Below are 20504 nucleotides of genomic sequence, written 5' to 3' on the forward strand. Positions count from 1 at the left end.
CTCGGCAAATGCAGGTTTGGTGAGGGCTACGTCTGCTTGGTGTGATGTGGGGGAGGGTGCCCGTGGAGGGCATGCGGGAGAGAAAGTGACCAGACGGGTCACAGAGTCTCAGCTGGCCTGCTCCGGGAGGAGCGGACATGGGAGTCGAGGGTCCAGAGATGGCTTTCCCCATCGGCATCGTGGGGACAGACCAGGGCTGCAAGCACCGCGCGGCAAGGGCTGTGTACTGCTTCTTTCCCAATTAGTTTCCTCGGCTCAAGGCATCCAGTTAGAGCTCAGCAAATATATTGCACTGGTATTGAATCGAAGGAAAAACTTTTCATGTACAGTTTGGCTCCAAATCTATTAACCTTTTCAATTTCCTTTGAAAATATATGAAAGGGATACTTTTTAAATTCCTGAATAGTATTGTAGGCTATGAAGTTAATCTTTTATTTTCAAGAATAAAAATGTTATTTTATTTTACAAGTAAACTGTCTGACTCAGTAGCTTTCCCTAAATTCTTCTTCTCTGTTTTGCCAATTACATTGTTTTAGGTAACTTACTGTTTTTCAAGTAACAAAGTTCTGCTTGAATTCTCCACTGAAATAATGTTTAAAATATTTTTGGTCCCTTTTATACTGATTTAATCTTCAAAGATTAAAAAAAAAGTAGTGTCATTTGTTTCTTTTTTGTCCAGTGGTGTTGAGGAATCTGGTGGCTACTTTTCCGCACGTTTCACCTCTAGGGCGCTAGAGGTCTGTGTGCACGCATCAGATAAATGTGTTCTATCGCTGTTAAGAAATATGAAGCAGATTGGCAGCCTTATCTTCCTGTTAGTGTGTGGATTCTTAACGCTCAGTAGCGTCCTGGAGGTTCCTGCAGAAAATCTAATACAGATTTTCGATGGCCTCTTAAAATGCTACACTTCTCCAGGAAACCTTATCTTGGATACAGCGTCTGGCTTTCTGTGAAGTCATAATTTTGAATCAGAATTTCCAGCTGCGGCATCTAGTTTTATGGAGCCTGAATTGAGAATCAAAAACTAGGTTATGTGTTTAAGTACCAGAAGTGAATGTTATCTTTCTTTTTATAAAACAGTATGGCAATTGTATTTAAGTATTTCCAATTTGCAGAGTTATTGTTCATGATTTGCTCCAAGAGAAACCAGATTGAGCAACAGCTGAACGGCTCTAAGTGAGTTGGTTCCATTTTACCCTCCTGTCAGTGCCTTGTGAACCAGCACGCACCGTGTGTGTGTCTGCGCGGTGACAGATAAGAACCATAAAATGTTAGACTCGAAAGTTCCAGAGGCCCTTTAGCCTGCCTCTCCTCACTTTCCAGACGAGGAAACTGCAGTCTTCTTCTTGGCCCTGTATTTTGCCATGAAAATGCTCACCTACTTGAGGCAGGAGGCATTGGATTGAATGGTATTAGGATAACTGTGTTGTTGGCTGTTTTAAAATGCAGCAGTCTGAGCAGGCAACCGAAGGGAGGGTCCAGGCAGCACTGTCAGCGACGGCTGCCCTGCCTGCGCCGGGACAATGGCCCTGTCCTGTGCGGGACAGTGTTTGGACATCTGTGTCAAGATTTTGAAATGTGTGTAACTTGTTACCTTGTAATTCCTCTGTTAAGACTGCATCTAAGGAATGGCAAAATCAGATAAAGGCTTCGTATATAAAAATACTCTGGAATGGTTTCGCAGAAAGATGTTCATTACAGCATACTTTATTCACATGAAAAATGAGAAGAAACAGCCTAGGTGTCTAACAGTACAGAAATGGTCAAATTATGGTAAGTTTCAACAATGAACTGTTACGTAGACATTAAAATAATTTTCAGAAGAATTTTAATTACATGGGGAAATGCTTGTTATGATGTTAATTAAAATAAGCAGAAAATAGAATGTACATCTAATATGGTCTCAATTATATAACGGATACATATATATATATATGTATATATACACATAAAATGGACAATAATATATCAAAATAGTAAAAGAGTTTATTTCTAGGTGAGGATATTATAGGTTGAATTTATTTTCTTTTTTATATTGTGCAGTTTCACAAACTCTCCACTCTAAGCAGAAAATAAGGTTGTAAAAAATTTTAAATGTAGTTGAAGAGGCCATTTTTTTTGTAATGCCAAGTGATGGAAAAACCACTTTAAAATCCCACTGAGGCAAGGATATCGTCTGCTGCTTGCGCCGCCCCAGCTCCACCCCAGCTCCACCCCCGAGGCTTGGCTCCTAGCCATGGGGGACAGGGACCAGGCTGGACTGCGGGCAGTGGGGCGAGATCCGGAGGAACTGCAGTCACTGCTCAGGGAAAAGTAAACTTGAAAAGCCTTTCCCCCTGTTGAACGAACGTCCCTTTATTCTTTCCTTTAGCAAATGAGGCCCACAAGTTAGCTCTGACCTGAAGGGAATGTTCTGCAGCCATGATTTTTGGCCCAGTGATTGCTGACCTTTTCCCAGACCTGCTCGCCAGTGTTCTGTCACAGAGGCAGCTCGACACAGGTCCTGTTCCCACCTGGTTCAGGTTTAATCATTAAATCGGGTTAACTATTAAATACGGAATGCCTGTGTGGAAGCCAGTCGGTGTGCTACCTCTGAACCCGAGAATACAGCTGTAATCAGTGTGGGGCTTGGTTGCTGCGCGCGGCGAGGCCCAGCAGCCGCGCAGATGAAGCGCCGCTTTGCTGGAAGGTCAGCTTTTCCAGAACAGGGACGGTTTTCTTTGCTTTCAAAATTCTTTGGAAAATCTATGAGTATTTTGAAGTCCTCAATTCCACTTTCTAATTTCAAATTAATAACTTCTTACTACTGTAATTTCATACGTTTTATACTACCCCCTAGGAAAAAAAAGTATTTGCTTACTTCAAATTTCTTATATTGATTTCAGTTGGTCTCGTTCCACATTACAATTACGGCTTTCCATTCCACAAGGTATGGCTTAGAGTTGTGTTTCAAATTTGAAATGGGTTGTGCGTTAATAAAGCTACTGTTTCTAATTTAAAAGAAAAGATCTTTCAAGGAGAGTTTGTTAGGCACCAGGATACATTTCTGAAAGGCTTGTTTTATGTAAATTCTCGGTAGCCTCAAATCATTATCCCTCTGCTGAGAAGTGCCACCTCTTTGCTTCCTTTGCCTGTTTGGCCTAGTTGTGTATTTTCTTCAAATGCTCTGACCAAGGCTAGGGGAAGGCTGGCGAGGCGAGCCTTCCGTCCTCATGCAGCAGTAACCCCGGGCCCTGGGAACCAGGCGATGTCTGTGTCGTTAAAGGCCTTCGGAGAAGGACACCCACAGTCTGCCCAGTGTCTACTTCTCTCATTGACCACATCTGTTTCCTCTTTTTCTTTTACCTGTGAAAGCTAGAATTTTTTCTTAACACTTACACTGCTTTGCTAGTTGCTTAGTACTTTGGATTATTAGTTTATACCCTATGGATATAAACTAATCGTTCTTATACTCCTAGAAGCCCTGACTGCCGGTATTGTATTAGCTGATGGTTTTGTCCTAACAGTGAATGGTGTTAAGTTCCGGTGAACAAGTAGCACAGAGCTGTTTTCATTGGAAGGATTATGAAGTCTTTGGTTTTGCATTGGACCAATGGTGTAAGTAGTCCAAACACGGGTACCTTCTTTTACTTATTAATTCAGTAAGTATTTTTGGACTCATGGGACTCTGTGCCAGTCACTGTGCTGAGGATTGGAGGCTCAAAAAATGGTGAGATTAAGTGGCTCAGAGACCAGCAAGTCTAGTAGGGAGACCTTCCTGACATATTGGCAGTAATATTGTTATTTGGGGTTTATTATCACAATTGGGCTTATTATATTTTGCAAACAAGTAGAAGAGTCACTTCAAATATATTTGCTTCTTTTACTGGGACTGGTTCCCTCCAGAGAAAAATTATCCTGAAAAGAAGAAAAAGATCTTCCAAAGTTAAGAAAGGCTTATCTAAACGAGCTGTAAGTTTGTGGTGACCAGCAGTAGGCACTCAGGTTCTGTGGAGCAAGAATTACATTTGATGATCTTAGTTAATACTGTATTAAAGTTCATGTGACTTCTCTGGTAGGTAGAAAAGCACCTGGGTTTGCTGCAGTAATCAGCAATCATACCCATTTCGGACACACCCGGTACCTTCGGGTGTGAGCACCTCACAGTACACCAAGCATGTCAGACTCAAAGGCTAACACGGGCCAAAGAAACGAGGCATGGGACCATGGGCCGCGAGTTTGACATGCTTGCAGTACACTATGCACATACAGCATGTCTCCTTACATGCTTGTGTGTTAGAAGATAAAGTTGATCTTAGTTTAACTCAGCAGGCATCATCAGATTTCACTGTGGGCATCATAGTTGTATCAGCGTGGTAGAACCAGGTGGCTTTCCATTGGCAGATCTTGGAGGTCTAGCAGGACAGGCAGTGTAGACAGCAGAGAAGAGCAGCGGCTGGAGCCAGATGAACTGGGTTTTCATCCAGGTATGCTGCCTGTTAGCTGAGTGGTGTTGCACTCAGTATTTAACCTTCTGTGCCTCAGCGTCCTCGTGTATAAAATACAGATAATAAAGCTGCCTCGTAAAGTTGTTATGGAGAACTGAGTTAACATCTGTAGGACAGTCTAACACCATGCCTGTTGCAGGGGTGGATAGGTGTGTGGTTTCTGCTGACGTGTTTGGTGTTAGTCACAGAATAACAGCACGGCAGTTCGTCAGCGTGGGAAGGGGTGCAGGAGAAGCGCCGGGCTTTCTCCCCGCAGTCGGGTAGGGCAGCAGCATCCTGATGTGTGAGGCTGCGAATGGCTGGCACGGCTCCTGACTGCGAACAGCACACATATCCCCGCCTCAGCTCCTCCTCCCTGGCATGCAGGCTGGGGCCAGCGGGTGGGAGGCGCACGAGGGTGGACGTGGGGCTGGAAAGGGGACAACTTGCCAAGCAGGGACAGCCATGAGGAATCCGCCCTCACGGCTGAGGGCTGAGCAGAAGGGGCAGGATTCAGGCGCCATTGCAGAGATGGAGTCCGTGGGATTGCTGGCGGATTGGCTGGTTAGCAGTGGGCAGCAGGGACCAGCCGTGGGGCATGGGGCCAAGGCCCAAGAAGACAGTGGTGGTCTCAAGCTCACAGCAGCGAACACAGGAATTGCGGCCACAGGGTCCAGGGGGCTATTCTGATGGCGGGGCGGGGCAGGGTAGAGGTGTCAGCGTGAGAGGGTCCTCCACAGTTTGTGGACACTGTTTTACTGCCCAGGCTTCTGCTTTTCCCCCAGCCTCTCCCCTGGGGTTGCTTTTTAAGGAATCATGTTCATCTCACTTAACGGTGGCCTTGGGCAGTCCCTCGGACTCAGTTTCTTCATTCTTAAATTGAGGACCTTTCTCTTGGGAATGTAAAGAGTACATGGGGAAAAAGGGAGGAAATCTTGTCTTGGAAAGTGTATATGACAGAGATCCTGATGAAGTTCCACTTATTTGAGGAAGTGAATTCAACAATAGGATGAAGACTCCCATGCGCTCATCACGGGCTTCCATTTCCCGCCCCTGTTTTGGGCGTGCACATGCGCAGAGCCTGGTGGGTGCTCACGGTGGCATCACTGTGCCTGTCGTTTATTTCCAGCTCTCAGACCATTTACCTTGTTCCATGTCTCCACACCAGGACCCTATGAGAATCTCCGTTAACAAACCTGGTTCCAGTTCACTCCACAGATTACTTTACCTGAACGGGAATTTTATCATGTTTTTCTTCTTGTTTAAAAATGTAGACGCAGGGTGGGGAGAGCTGGAGCTGATCCTGCTTTGGCGTAAAGTTAGCATTTATTTTTTGCATTAAACACACGACTTGCATATGAAAGAGGAGGAGGAGGAGGAAGCTGCCACCCTCTGTGGGGACATTTGGCACCACCAGCTCGCAGGGACCCCTTCCCTGGGTGCCAGGGCCTCCAGCCTTCGCCAGTACTTGTACGCAGGCCCTTTGCTGAGCCCTTCGCAGAAGACGGCTCGTTTCATCCTCATATACCATAGGAGGTATGCACTGCCATCTTCCCACTTTACAAATGAAGAAACTGAGGCACAGGTAGGTTAAGTCATTCGGCGATGGCCACACAGCTGGTGGCTGTCAGAGCTCCATTGGATCCAGGCAGTCCGCCTCCACAGTCCGCTTTCCTGTGCCCGCGCAGCGGTTCTCAGCTCTGCTTGTCCAGTGGAATCACCCAGAGACAGAAATAAATGCACCTGGCCCCGCCTGAGACCGTCTTCCCTCTGCTGCCGTCCCCACGGGCCCACGTCACTCCCTCCGTGTTATCTGGTCCGTCAGACCTTTTCCGTCCGCCGATTTCCTGGCACATGTAGGTTTTTAATGGCCTTTTGCAGTCAAGGGCGTAGAGCCGCATGGTTTGGCCCTGTAAGGTAGGGCCCGCGGAGAGCGGGACATGCCTCCTGCTTGTGTGTACCCCGCACAGCACTTTACATGCACGCCGCACTGCACTGGTCATTTCCCCGCGGAGTCAGGACATGGTTGGCATTCTGCATCCGGCAGATCCACGATGTGTGGAAGACTGTGGAGAGTTCATGGGACAGATCTGATTTTATCAGCGTTAGCAGATCTAAGCCTCAGTTTTCGTACCTATAAAACGGGAAAGGTGATAATATCAGAGGATTGTTATGAAGATTAAATGAGATATGTGAAAATATGGAACATGCTTTGTCATGTAGTAGGTAATCAGAAATAAATGCTAAATTTTTCCCTTGTAACTTAAGCACAGTTACACATAGAACTTGGATATGAAAAATCACTTTAAAAAAATAAAAATTAAAAAAATCACTTTAAAATATACTACTCATGGGCATGCAGAATGGTGCAGCAACTGTGGAAAACAGTATGGAGTTTCCTCACAAAATTAAAAATGGAACTGCCTTTTGACCCAGTGATCCCACTTCTAGGAATATATCCTAAGAAACCCGAAATACTAATTTGAAAGAATGTATGCACCCCTATGCTCATTGCAGCGTATGTACAATAGCCAAGATCTGGAAACAGCTCAAGTGGCCATCACAGATGAGCGGATACAAAGCTGTGGGACATCTACACCCTGGAACACTACCCGGCTGTAAAAAAGAAGGAACTCTTACCCTTTGCGACAGCATGGATGGGCCTGGAGAGCACTGTGCTGAGTGAAATAAGCCCGTCAGAGAAAGACAAGTCCTGTACGACCTCACTCATATGTGGAAGCTAATGAGCAAAATAAGCTAACGAACAAAATGGAAACAGAGGCATGGACACATGGGACAGACTGACAGCTGTCAGAGGGGAGGGAGTTGGGGGAACTGGATGAAAGAAGGTGAAGGGATTAACCAAAAAACAAACATGTATAATCCATAGACACAGACAACGGTGTGGTGATGGCCAGAGGGAAAAGGGGAGGGGGGAATGGGGATGGAAAGCGGCTTTGCTTGGGGCAATGGGCGCACGGCGCAGTGTGCAGGCGATGTTTTATTGAGTTGTACACTTGAAACTGTATGGTTTTGAGAACCAATGTCACCCCAATAAATTCAATTTAAAAAATAAAATATACAGTTCAGTTTTCAGTCAAATGCAAGAAGTCATGGAATTTCTGGGCTCAAATAGACTGTAGGGACCAGAGAATGCAGTCCCTTCATTTTCCAAGCAAGGAAATTGGAGCCTGAGGAAGGGACTTGACCAAGGGCACACTGTGGGCCATTGTGTATCGTGTGCACATAGGTGGTTAGTACAGACTTCCTCATTGCTGTGCTTCGCATTACCTTTGACCTCACAGCATTTGCATTAGCTCCTCCATAAGCTTGCGGATGTTACAGAGCCCTCGACAACTCTGCAGGCCCGGGTGTCTGACCCGTGTAAGGCTTTGCTTGTTAGATGAAATCCCACAGGAGACGGCCCTGGGGGGCGGGGCTCAGGAGGCACAAGAAGAGCCTGCATGTACCTTGTTGGTTATTCTCGCACGAGGGGGAGAGGAGGGAAAGGCATGCACACAGCGCATGAAGTTCTTGTGTTTTCCGTGAATAGGGGTGCTTGTATCTTTCGGAGGTTCTGGCATGTGTAAGGTCAGCAGAGGGCAAGCGCAGGGATTCCAGCGATACTGTTAAAAGAACGTTGATGTTGCTTTTATCACACATCATACTGTAAAGTTTCAAAACAGCATTATCCTTTGAACTTATTTTTAAGCTATTATAAACATTTTCTATTGATGCTTTAGAATATATTTCTAGATTTCTATCCTCGTTTATTTAATTTGAATTAAAAGTGAAAAGTGATTCATTGACACACATGGTGTTTACTGCGGCGACTAATTGCTAGAGAAGCACGCAGCCTGGAATGAAAGGCAAGATGCGTCATTTTCTAATATCTGAGTCTAAATTCTTGGTTCCTGTTTTGTTTTGTGTGTTTGTTTTTGGTATTGTTTTCCATAGAGGAATCGTTTTAGACCCACTGGGGTCAGGCACAGGGGAAGCCACCCATTCTCATTTATGATTCCTCAGCGTTTTCTCTCCCACTTTGCAGCTCATTCCATAGGCCAAGATGTCTTGATTCTCTTAAATGCTTAGGAACTGCTTCCTTTGTAGGACTGTAAAATCAGCCACGGGCAGTGTGGGGAGGAAATGCCGTCTTTTCCAGAAACTGGGGTTGCTTACCGAAGAGCATGGGAAATGTGTAGGCTCCTCGCAGCACCTAACCCCCGTGGAGAAACGCCTCTTCCTGGCCTCTTTAAAGACTGGGCGTCCGAGAGCAGAAACATTGCTGCTGGGTTGGCTTGGTGCTTACAGTGCACTCACTGTGAGCGCCTTACAGATAAAGTGTTTTTTACATGATCGTCAGTATCTTTGATTCCTGGTGGTACGACACTAAGCTTTTTTGTGTTTATCTCTCTCTCTCTTTTTTTTTTTTTTTTTTCAGAAATGTCTGGGTTTTTGTTGTTTTTTTTAATATAATGGAAACAGAATGTGGCTTAGCTTTTAAAATTATTCACTGTAGAGAAGAACTTGAAGCTATAAAAGTTAATCAAATTTGGTAGTACACAAATTTCATCAAAACCTGAATTTTACAAGCTTTGAAACTTTGACTTTTTAAAAACGTTTGAAGGGTTTGTCTTTACCACCCTTCAGACGCACGCATTCCTTCAGTCCCGGGAGGGAGTGGTGCAGAGGGCCTTGCCGTTCCCCCAGCGTGCCCCCCCCCCCTCTCCGAAATGAACTTCTGAGTCATGGGTGATAAGCAGAATTCGGGACCGTCTGTTTGAGTACCTGTGAAACAGAAAGTGAGGGTCATCGCCAGCATGCTCTGAGTTACGACGTGTTGATGGATCTTCGTGTTAAGGCCGGCGAATGGTATTTTTAGTTTCCTAATGAAAACAAAGTGACTTCCGCTGTGAGCACTCTCCTCGTTATTATTAAAGTCTTTTCTTCACTCTTGCCTTTTCTGCTCACACAGTCTACACGCCCTGTTTGGATGCGGGGTGTTTCACTTTCTTTTCTTACTCAGAGTTTTCAGTGGATGGATTCCTTGAGCAAAACCTTTCCACAAAGTATTGAACTTTCTGTGCAGAAAAATTCAAGTCAGTTAAACGTGTTTGATTAATTTATCACAAAGAGTGCCACCTTGAGTTAAAACAATCCTACTCTGTGGAAAGTTCTTTCTCTTCAAAGGAGGGTCCTTATTTCTAAGGGCAGAACTCTGATTTTAATTAAATAAAGGGCATTTTATGCAATTTTTCCCCCTACAGCTTAAGATTAATTTCTATGGTTACTAGGGATATAAATCTCTAGATTGCTTTAAAACAAAGATTTTTCTTCAGGAGAGAGCTGACAGCTCCCTTTAAGAGAAGCTATTACTTAATTTTACTTTCCTAAGTTTAAACACATAAAAATATTTGTAATGATACCCCAAAGGCATCATAAAAATGTAAAATAATTGTACTCTAAAATATCGAAAATTACAGGAAATAGACCTCATTTTAAAAAATGAACTGGGATTCGTGGCTGGGGAACTGGGGTGTGACATACTTCAAAACTAGAATCTCTTGTCAGGAGACATTTTTTTAAAGGATAAAAAATTTTTTCTGTTGCCAGTCATACAAACTTTAAAATATGTCCATTCTGTTAGAGTATTTCTTTATAGTTTTATGAACTTTAACATGAATTACTGTATGGATGGCTTAGGTCCCCTCTGAGAGACAAATTTCTGTCTCAGGAGTGAAGTGGCCTCTCTTGGCTTGTGGATTAGCTGTGTCACAGTCACCCTTTAAACTGGTTTTTCATGATTATTTTTAAAGTGCACACAGAGCCATTTTCTCAGCAGCTTTGAGCAAGGGCAGCATAAATAGTTTCTAAGGTTTTACTTACCCACAGTATACTTCCTCTTTCAGAGATAATGCTAACTGGTAAATTGTTCCCACATTACCATAAAATATTTGTCATATTTTAATAAATATAGTGCAGAGTCTATTGTAGAAACACTTAAAGGGAAAAAAAACCCAAATTTTTAACTAAATGAGTTAATACTCATCCTCCTTCCCACTTTTAGTTTTGTCATATCAGTTCTTTTGTTATTTTCATTTACTAAAATTTAATTGTGTCTTTATAGTCAAACACCTTCATTTTATTAGGAAACGTGAAATTAGATTCATAAACTCTTCCGACCCCGGTCTTGAAGGAAATCATTTCGTCCGCAGCCTGAGCACTGGGGAGACGGCTTGCTTGCAGTTGAAGACACGCCTGCTGCCAGTGCTCTGCATTAAGTGAGTTTATATTTTGAGAGCAAAGTGGGGGGAATAAAACTACTTTCCCGCCTTCTTTCTAAGAGACAAGAAAATTAAGTTGAGTGCAGATATTGAAAGTGCTGTAAGCTGAAAGTAAACACTGATTATTGCAAATGTACATTTGGACCAATTTACTTTTATCTCTCAAGCGAAACATTTCCCACAGTTTTTGTGGGTTTTTATTTAAGTTTGGAAAACTTTGGAAGTTTGTGTGAAAGTATAAATAAGTTTGGGAAAGTCGTGATTAGACTTTGATAATAAACATGCAAAAGCAAATTGGGAGACTCTATTAAAGTCAGATGTAACATTTAATAATGTTTTCTCCAAAACTCATTTCCAGAGAGAAGAGTGGTGATTTATGTGGGTCTGAAACAAAGACTTGGGCTGTACTTGAAAATAAGGGTTCCATGTGAATTTTCAGCGTGGGTGTTTGCTTTTCTAAAAGAACTTTCGTGATTGTCCTAGAAGTCCCCAACATGCCCCTTTCCAATGATGGGCACAGACAGTACATATACGTTTATAGATTCCATTTGAAAAACAAAATACTTAGCTGCCAGGAAAATTTAAACTATTTTTTTTATAAAATAAGCATTCCATTTTAGCATATGAAGAAATTACTAATTTTGTAAAGAGGAAAAATGTTTTAGTTGGTTTAATTACTGAAATACACCACAATATAGAAAGTACAAATAAAATTTAAAAACCTTAATTAAAATGTGGTTTAAATCTCATTGTTATAGCATTAACCTCACAATCGCACGTTGGCATTAGTGTGGGAAGGTATTTGCCAGTTGTTACACATGGCACTTTTGCAGTAGCAGTCATGCCGGCGTTGGGTCAGATACTGACAAGTGCCACCGCGCTTCTGAGGAGCTCTTGAGCACGGTCAGGTTTGAGTCTCCTTCCCTCAGTGATGCTGCTGCATTGTCCCTTAAAAGTGTGTGTGTGTTTGGGGTACAGTCAGTGTTACATTCTGGTGACACTTTTATGGCTTACCAATTGATATGTGATGTTAACCTGAAATTTGTTGCTGTGATAAGAATGGAAATTTTTGTGTGTGTCATGTTTTAAAGGCTTTACCTAATGATCTGAAAAACTGTTAAAGGGATTTAAATTGTATATGCTGGTTTACCTTTTAAGGCTTTAAGAATGAGTTCTGAATATAAAATTCAAATATAGGAGTTAAACATTTTTTTTGTTTCTTAGTAAAACAGTATATCTTAAAAGTAGGAGGAAAAGATAACTTTGATTCTCAGAGTGAAGATCTGTAATATACAGCTCAGGATCTAACTATTATTTTTCTGGTTATTTCACACACAGATTTTTCTCTGGCAAGTGTTATAATTAGGGACTACTTATTTTATGCTATTTTGAACACTTAACTAAAAATCAATTTTCATCAGACTAGTCTGTTTCCATTTTATTAAACTTAGCAGCTAGTAGTTTGCTACAGTTTCTTTAAATTTCAGAAACAACTAAATTTTATTTTCTTTTTTTTTTCAAGCAGAGAAGCTGTTAGACTTTTTTGTGATTTATTTCTTGGAATAATATTTTCTGCCTCTTTTTTTGGCATGTGTACGGAAGTACTTTAAGTTTCATGCCTATTTACTCCCAAGAACACCATAATGAGGGAAAGGAATCTGAGTTTTGGAAGACGAGGAATGATGAAACAAGGCCCTGGGTTTTGCTTGGAATTTGAGCAGTTGTACAATTGGTCGAGGCCGGCATGCTCTGCATTTTATTCCCATTCACTCGGAAAGATGGCTTTGGAGGCAAGGCTCTGTCTCTTGTTACCCAGCCCGCTTCCTCAGAGCTTCATGGGAAAACACACATTGGTTCCTTGGCTTTTGTTTTTACTAACAGAGAAAAAGGATGTTTTAGTAGAGCAAAGCACGTAAACTTCGAGGGTTCAAATGTTATCACGTGGTGTTTTCTGTTGAGTGTAAATTATTGGCATCTATCAAGAAGTATGGAAGCTGAGTGCATGTTCTCCCTTTGTACCACCCGCAGTTCATTTCACTCTTCTCTTTGCTGATGTGAAGCAGAAACTGGACAAGGTAACAGTTTTGATGATGAGATTAGAGGTAGCCAGGCTGACTGTCTCCTGGCTTTTAGAGACCCTTGTGAGCTCAGGGCTTCCCCCTCCCCTTGTTTAGATATCACTTGCTCTTTTGAGTTTCAGATTACAGGAGCAATTGATCTGCATGACCTATCTTAAGAACTTGAACTCTGCAGTGGAAACTTAAACCAAATGTATATCCTCAGGAGACAAATCATCTTAAAACCAGGCTGTCGTCATTTTGATGTACTGTACTGTTCCCCCAGGAACCATGTGGTGGAGAGCACCACCTAGTGGACAGGAACTGCATGTGCTGCGGGGGTAAATTGAGGGAACCAGTCTAGTTGACTAACTCTTGTCCTTCGTTTGCAATAGTGAGGTTTTCTGTTGTTTCAAGCTCAGTTTCTACCCAGTGCTAGGCTCCTAGGAGAATGAGGTTGTGAGCAGTTGTGCTATGGCAGTTTTGTTTGTGGTTTTCTCGCTTCTGTAGGTGTAAGTGCTGGTCCTGGCCTTCTTCACAAACATTTTCTCCTTATAGATGATCTTATACTTCAAATGAAAAGATCATTTTTTAAAAATGCCGTCCGAGCTGGTTTGGCTCAGTGGATAGAGTGTTGGCCTGTGGACCAAAGGGTCCTGTGTTTGATTCCAGTCAAGGGCACATGCCTGGGTTGCAGGCTCGATCCCCAGTGGGGGGTGTGCAGGAGGCAGCCGATTAGTGATTCTCTCTCATCATTGATGTTTCTAATATATATATATATGACTACCTTTGGGTAGAACTTGTTTGTTGCCACAAACTTTATACTCTGTTGCTAAGCTGTTCATCTATGAGAGGAGAGGTTGGTGCTAAGTATTAACCGTGGACCATAGCTTGTTGGCTGCTTGTTATAGAGAGTGTGTGTCTTTCGTATATACTGAAACATTTGTAAAAATGGCATGAGAAAATTCTACACTTTAAAAAAACCTTTAATACATCATCACCACTGGTTTCAGGTATAGCTGTTCCTTAATGTTTATTTTATAATGATAGATTCTTGGTAAAACGTACCACTCATTCACAGCCATTTGTTGAGCTAGGAAGCTTGCCGGGCTTTGGCAATCCAAAATGAACATGATCTAGTTCTTTCTGGACATACAAGTTTTCAAAGCCTTTTAACTCTTCAGCACAATGAGGGCAAACACATTCCTAGGAGATGATGACATGTTCGGTGGTGGAGTGTAGGGATGTTTGTTTGCTGTATTTACTGCCTCGGATTGGGAGAATTCAGACGACATTTCACACGTGCTCTTGGAGAAGCTGATGGACGGAACGGATGGCTTTGTTTTAATGCGTTGGGGTGTGGGAAGTCGTAGGAGGCTGCGTGGTGACTCCTCTTGGGTTTGGTTCCCAGCTCAGGTTTCAGCTCGTGAGCCCAGGCTTGGGGCACAGAGTGGAAAGTTAAGAGCACAGGCTCTGGGGTCTGTTTGGGGCACCGGCCGTGGCTTTTCAACCTGCTAACTATGACCCTAAGGGGCAAGCCTGTGCCTCAGTTGCCTGAACTGTTTTCTCGTTTGTTAGGAAAATAAACGAGATCATCTATCCAATGGGCTTGATGCAGTGCCCGGCACACAGCAAGCGCTACATGTTGACGCGGGTAAGGGTGGCTCTGCATGCCGCAAGGCGGGTGTGGTTGTCACCGTGCACCGGTCTTTCCCCCACACCTTTGCCCCCTCCACCCAGCCGTGGTGGGACTGGCTAGTGTCACTGTGCAGACAGACTCCCCGGACGGATGGCCAGCAGCTCTCTCCCATGCTGGGCCGGCAGCGCTTCCTCCCACGTGTGACGTTTACAGAAGGGGCCACCCTCTGCATTTGTGTGCTTGCTTGTTGCATCACATCTGTGATCAGAGGTTCCTACCCTGGGCCCCAGACAGGCCAGAGCCTCCAGTCCATAGTGGTAGGCGGGAGGTTTCTGTATCTGTGGGAAATTCATTTTCTTGAGGAAAGAGCTCAGATACGTAGCTTTTGTCAGAGTTTCAAAGGCCTCTGGCCCCCCCAAAAGGTCACCTGAACTTCAGATGGTCATGATTCTTTCTGGAAGGCCACTCAAGAGGTTAGAAATATAACCCCTCCTAGAAAATGAAGCGCAGATTTGCATCTTACACGCTGTTTTATATGAGACATAAATCATTTTGAGGATATAGTTGAGATTTTAATTTCAAGGACTCAAATATAAATGGACTGTTTTTCCCTCCTCCTCCTCTTGTCCACGTTCTGAAGAATCATGAGAGCAAGGAAAGGAGAGGCGTGTAGGCTCTGGAGTAGACCGTTCCCGTTCAGCTCTCCCTTACCAGTGAGCCCGCGCCCGTAACTGAGCCTCCTGTGAGGAGACTGTGACCGTGCCTGCCCCACAGGGTCGTAAGGACGCGACATGGAGCCATCGCACAAAGGCTTCTCATTCTTCCTGGCGTGTAGTACGTGCTGTGTGAATGCTGCTCTCACTTTTGTTGCCTGTGTACCCCACGGCATTTGTACGTACAAGTGAGCCGCCTGTTATCACTTGTGTTTTATTGATTAGTTCACCTACACCTTATTGACGTGTGAACAGTTATAAGCATTTCTAATTTTTTATGACCAGACTTACTAAGGTTCTACACCTGAGTTGTCGTAAGTCAGAAAACCTTAATCAGTGAGGATCCCAGGCACATGGATCTTACTCACGCTGGGGACTTTGGGAAGCATCTGAGGAGGGGACAGACACCGGTGAGTGCGGTGTGGTCCCAGGAACTGTTAAGTTACTGGAGCAGAGCCAGTTATGCTGGCATTTTAGGCCCTCTTATCCACCCTCTGCAGCGCAGGTGAGGGTGAGGCCAGAGCAGTGCTCTGAGCTCCTGGAACTGACACGCGACCGTGGGCAGCGTGTTTGGCTTCTCTCTGGACCTCAGCTTCCTTCCCTCTCATAGGGGGATAAGAATAGTACCAACCGCATAAGGTTGTTGTGAGGGTTCAGTGAGATGTATGTAAAGCTCCTAGAACAGTGCCTGGCACAGAGTAAGTGCCCAATAAATGGTACGCCCTGGCCGTGTGCTCAGTTGGGTGGGCTTTGCCCCAGGCACCGAGAGGTGTCTTCAGTGGCAGAGGATCAGAGTGGCAGTGACAAGAAACCAGGGGGAAGTGAACTACTGAGCACATAGTTTACCAGCAGCAGCTGAAGAAATACGTTGAGTTGATGTTAAGTCACCTTGACTCAGTGACATCCAGTGGGCGTGCTCGTAGGCGACATTCCCGGAGGCCGAGGCCAGAACCAGGGAGGCCACAGTCCTGCGTGCCTCGGCACCTCCTCCTGGAGCCCAGGACAGAGTCCCCTCTTGGGCTGTATTTGATTTTCCAGGCCCGGAATGGCTGTCTTCAGAGGAGAATGAAGGACTTGTGAGGGGACTGAGGATGTTTGGTTGAGAGGAGAGAAGATTCAGGTCGGGGACAGCAGCTGGTCTCCGCGCAGAGGAAGAGAAAGCTCTGTGCTGTGAGTGGACGGCTGACGTGGGAGAGGCGGGCCCTCCCTGTGGGCACAGCAGGTAGCAAGGTGCCGGGAGCCAGGAGTGGCCGCGCCTGGAAATGTGCTCAGGAGACGCAGTGTCCGGAGCTGGAAGTACAGGGATACAGCGTTTGATTGGAGTCAAGTGTGAGCGTGGCCGCAGTGAGATGTACAGAGAGAGGGGCCAGGAGTGAGGCGGACGGGCTGAGAACATGACAGACTTGCTGTTTGAGGTGCAAGGGCCTAGACCTGTTTAAAACGGAAGCGGCCTGATCACGGGTCATTAGCACCGTAGGGCGTGGTTCAGCTTTTAAAAGTAAGACGTGAGCTCTTTTCATTGTGTCTCCAACATGAAGGACTTAAGATTCTACTTTTCTCCATTTTCTGAATTCCTTAAAGGGATGGGGCTTAACAGTAGGAAGGGCAGCCTTTTCAGGTTGTTAGAAAGCTGGTTGCTCATGTGAGAAATTAGGCCTCCGAGTTCACCCAGCTGGAGTTAGCCCTGTCCCCTCGGTCCACCGTCCCTGCAGGGGCAGGGCTCTGAAGCTGGCGCAGAAGAAAGAGGGGCTAGAAAAGCCGCCTCCTGTGCACGTTTCCCTGTCTCTCTCCTCAAAGCACAGGCTCAGTTCTGGAAGCTGCAGTCCAGGAGCTGACATGTTCTCAGCGGGTTCTCAGAACAGGTTATTCAGCTACTAGTTAGTTATGTTTCTTAGATCCAGATCGCCTGTCTTTTTTCTAATGAAGTTTCCAGCCTGATGGGATAGAACATATGTTCAGCTAACACATGTAACACTGTGTACACACATACACATGCGACGTATATGACACGCATACACTCAGCCAGTAGGCACAGCGTGCTTCAAGAAAGCTCTGCAGAGAAAGTGGGAAGTGACCCCAGAAGGTCAGGTTTAAAACCTTCTTGGGCTAAACACATTGGAGTAGAGGTTTGGCCGACGAGAAAGACCTTCCGGGCAGAGAAGGGCGGGTGCCCTGGTGCAGAGGCAGAAAGAGGCGGCTTTGCGGTGGCGTGTGGGAGGGTGGGGTGAGGAGCGGATGTTTAGCAAGGTGAGTGGACAGGCCCAGCCGACCATTTAAACTTGGGGGGTGAGAGGAGGGAAAGACGGGTCTAAAACAGGATATTTTCTAATGTGGGGAACAGAGAGAGCGCTCTTCCTCGCTTGGGGGATGGGACCGGGGGGGTGGGGGGGGCTGCTAGGAAGCCAGGAGGGATGGAGAGGGAGCGGTTGGATCATTAGCACCTCTGGACTGGTTGCTTTTGAGCCCCAGTGGGACCTGCAGGGGATGGGGGGACCCACTCACCTGGACCATGGAGTGAGGCAGGGCTGGGTGGGCGTTTTCTGCAGACAGCAGGCAGAGCTGTGGAGGGGAGAGAGTTGTTCAGCAGGAATGTGTGAGGGCTGAACGTAAGTCTCAGAGGCTGGGGAAGCAGGGCGGGGGGGGGGGTGAGTGAAGGTGAAGGAAAGTTGTCAGGGTTTGAGAAGAGGACCTGGACAGAAGGGGTCCTGGGAGCCCAGGGAGGACAGGGGTGGAGCTTGCACGAGGACTGTCACCCTCCAGTGCTCGAACCATTGAAGGCTGGCATCGTGCAGGGGGAACGGGGAGCACTGAGCACAGAACCAGGGCTGGAGTGAAGGCGAGCCAGGCAGGAGCAGTTCGCCTGTGTGACCCCCGGGCAGGCTGGCTGCTGTGAGCCCAGCACCGGTGGAATGTCTGTGGCTGTGCCAGCCCCTTTTGTGGGGTGACTAGCCGCTGGGAGCTTCTCTAACAGGGACAGGACTCCGACACCCCGCTGTGACTTCAGCAGGTCGCCGCGCCCCAAGAGGTCCTCTGGTTCTGGACTTCTAGCTGGAATTGGTCTTGATGCATTTTTCAATGATGACTGAAGGGGGTGGGTTCGGGATTTAGTTAGGGGGCCTCCCAATTAAGCTGGGGAACATGATCCTTGTGAAAAGTCATTTCAGCTTATCAGTAGTTGGCAAACATTTCTACAGCAGTGGTGGTTCTGGCTGAGCCTTTGGCTGCTTACTCAACTGAACAGCAAGCTGTGTCCACTGATGGAATGAAAAAAAATAATGATGTTGTGTTACAGGAACTTTTTACAATATGCCAGAGGGACCCACTGGAGTCTCTTTAATCTTGAACAATGGCTGTTTCTTGCAGAGGCGAATTATGCAAATCGGTACTTAGTGTTTCACAATCAATCGGGTCTTTGTTGGGAGAGCAGCGAGGGCCAGTGGGCAGAGCGCCTCCTCCTGGTGTGGGCGCTGCAGCCAGAGGGACGCTGGTGAAGGCCGTGAGCTCTGCGGCTGAAATGCCCGTGTCCTTTGGGAAGAGCCCGGCCGCTTTGTACCAGGGATTTTGTTTTACAGTTTATCTTCCTTTTGGTGATTTACAAAACACCCACGGAGGAGCCGCTAGCAGGACTGTTCTGTGGGTGACATAAAGCCGGCCGCACCCGCCGGGGACAGATGGAGCCGCGCTCCCTCCCCCGGTGCCAGCCCTCTCCAGCTCTCCAAGTGCACACGTGCATGTATTCTAAACAGTGTCATTTCGGCTCCGGCCTGGCCCAGCAGTTAACCTTTCACGGTCCCTTGAGTCTAGATAGGAACAAAGAACCAGAGGACTTTAAAAGCCCTTGGGGAAAAACGGTGATATGTTTGAGTGCCCGTTATCGCTGCAGCTGTCATGCTTGTGCTGCCATCTAGTGGTCAAGGGGGTCACTCTGCCCTACTAGTAACTCCTTCCCTGCTAGGAAGCCATGCAGAGCAGCTCAGTTCACAGGTTAAATCATTGAGGGACCGCTTCAGGCTACACTGTGAGCAGCTTCTGTCACATCTCAGAACCAGGCGGTGATGGGCAGGGGGTCCGTGCCCTGGCCTGGAAGAGGCAGAGGAGGCCTTCTGGAGGCTGTCGCCAAGCAGCCTGGCCAACAGGGGTCAGAGGACTGGGAATGGGGGAGGAGGCTCTGAGTCTGGGGAAGGCCGTGGGGAGACAGAGGCGGAGCCTGGGGCTTAAGGAATTGGACTCGATCCTGTGGGTCCATGTAACTTGGGGAAGTCCTTGGAAGACTTACCTTTTTGTTTGAGACAGTTTTCTGTCTGATGGCAAAGATGGAACACACGAGTCATAGAAAAATTTTGAAGCACAAAGAGGTATTAAGAATAAAGCAAAGTCTCCAAATCTTGCCGCCCAGAAACCATCCGTGTTTTGATGAGCAGCCTGAGGTTCCTCTCTGCGTGTAAACCGCGTGGGCGCGCATTTCCTGTATTTTCTGTCCATGGCCTTCGGGCAGCCGTGCTTTCCCCCACTCGACAGCGTGCTCGTGGAGCCCCTCCCTGTCAGCAGCCCTGGGTGAGTCCCGCCAGCGCAGGTTGGGCTGTTTTGGTTTTGTTTGGCCTCTCCTCAAAAGCCTTGATGTGTACGGACAGGGAAGGCGAGGCTTTTCCCTCAAGTGCATCGACTGTGGGACCACACGGCTACTTGTTTCATAATCAGCTTGCTTTTATGGTGGGTGGATCGCATGGAGAGTTGCCGTGTCTTGCTGATTTGGGGACTTGGCTTTACTAAAAACAGTCACTTGGAAGTGAACTCCGTTTATCTTCAGAGAAGGAGAGGGCGGGTCCGCTGAATAGCTGGAGTTTTAGGACGGAGTTTAGACAAGCCGGTGGGTTAGCAGCAGCTTCCGGAAGAGGCGGGCGGGCAGACCCTGAGCGTGGCTGTCGCTCTGTGCTGTCCCGCAGCTGTAGCAGCCTTTCCGTGGGCAGAGCACCTCAGCGCAGGGACCTCTGCCCTCAGAGGGTGCTGGCCACCCTCCTGGCAAAGCAGACCTCGGAGAACTGCCTGGCTGGGGGGGGCGGGGGGGGGGGCACCTTCGTGGGTAGCCGTGTCTCCTGCTTGTTTTGAGCCATTTATACGAACTGTGTTACCTCGGTGCCTTCCCATCTGTAATGTGGGTCATAATGGACTCTGTCTCCTTCGATCGTTTCAGGAAGTGAATGAGGTCAGGTATGCAGAGCATTTAGCTCGGTGCCCGCGCATAGTATGCGCTCAATAAAAGTTGCCTTTTAACTTGTGCTACTGCTGTTTGTAAGAAATGGTTTTTACAGCTCTCCCTTTGTAGTGGAGCCCAAGGATATTAAGCA

At 46.3% G+C, this 20504-nt stretch overlaps 1 protein-coding gene across 2 annotated transcripts in view; it reads left to right on the plus strand.

Annotated features, from left to right (window-relative positions):
- Positions 1-20504, plus strand: part of STX18 (syntaxin 18) — an 82333-nt gene that overhangs the window by 36450 nt on the left and 25379 nt on the right. The window contains exon 1 of one of the 2 annotated variants that reach the window (XM_036328672.1): positions 3550-3597. The exons of the other annotated variant lie outside the window; for it this stretch is intronic. Coding sequence (XP_036184565.1) covers positions 3565-3597 — 33 coding nt within the window. The 5' untranslated portion in view covers positions 3550-3564. Of the gene's footprint in view, positions 1-3549; positions 3598-20504 lie in introns of those variants that run through there. 2 annotated transcript variants of the gene reach the window in all.

The sequence above is a fragment of the Myotis myotis genome, unplaced genomic scaffold (genome assembly GCF_014108235.1).
Source record: "Myotis myotis isolate mMyoMyo1 unplaced genomic scaffold, mMyoMyo1.p scaffold_m19_p_1, whole genome shotgun sequence".
Taxonomy (NCBI): Eukaryota; Metazoa; Chordata; class Mammalia; order Chiroptera; family Vespertilionidae; genus Myotis; species Myotis myotis.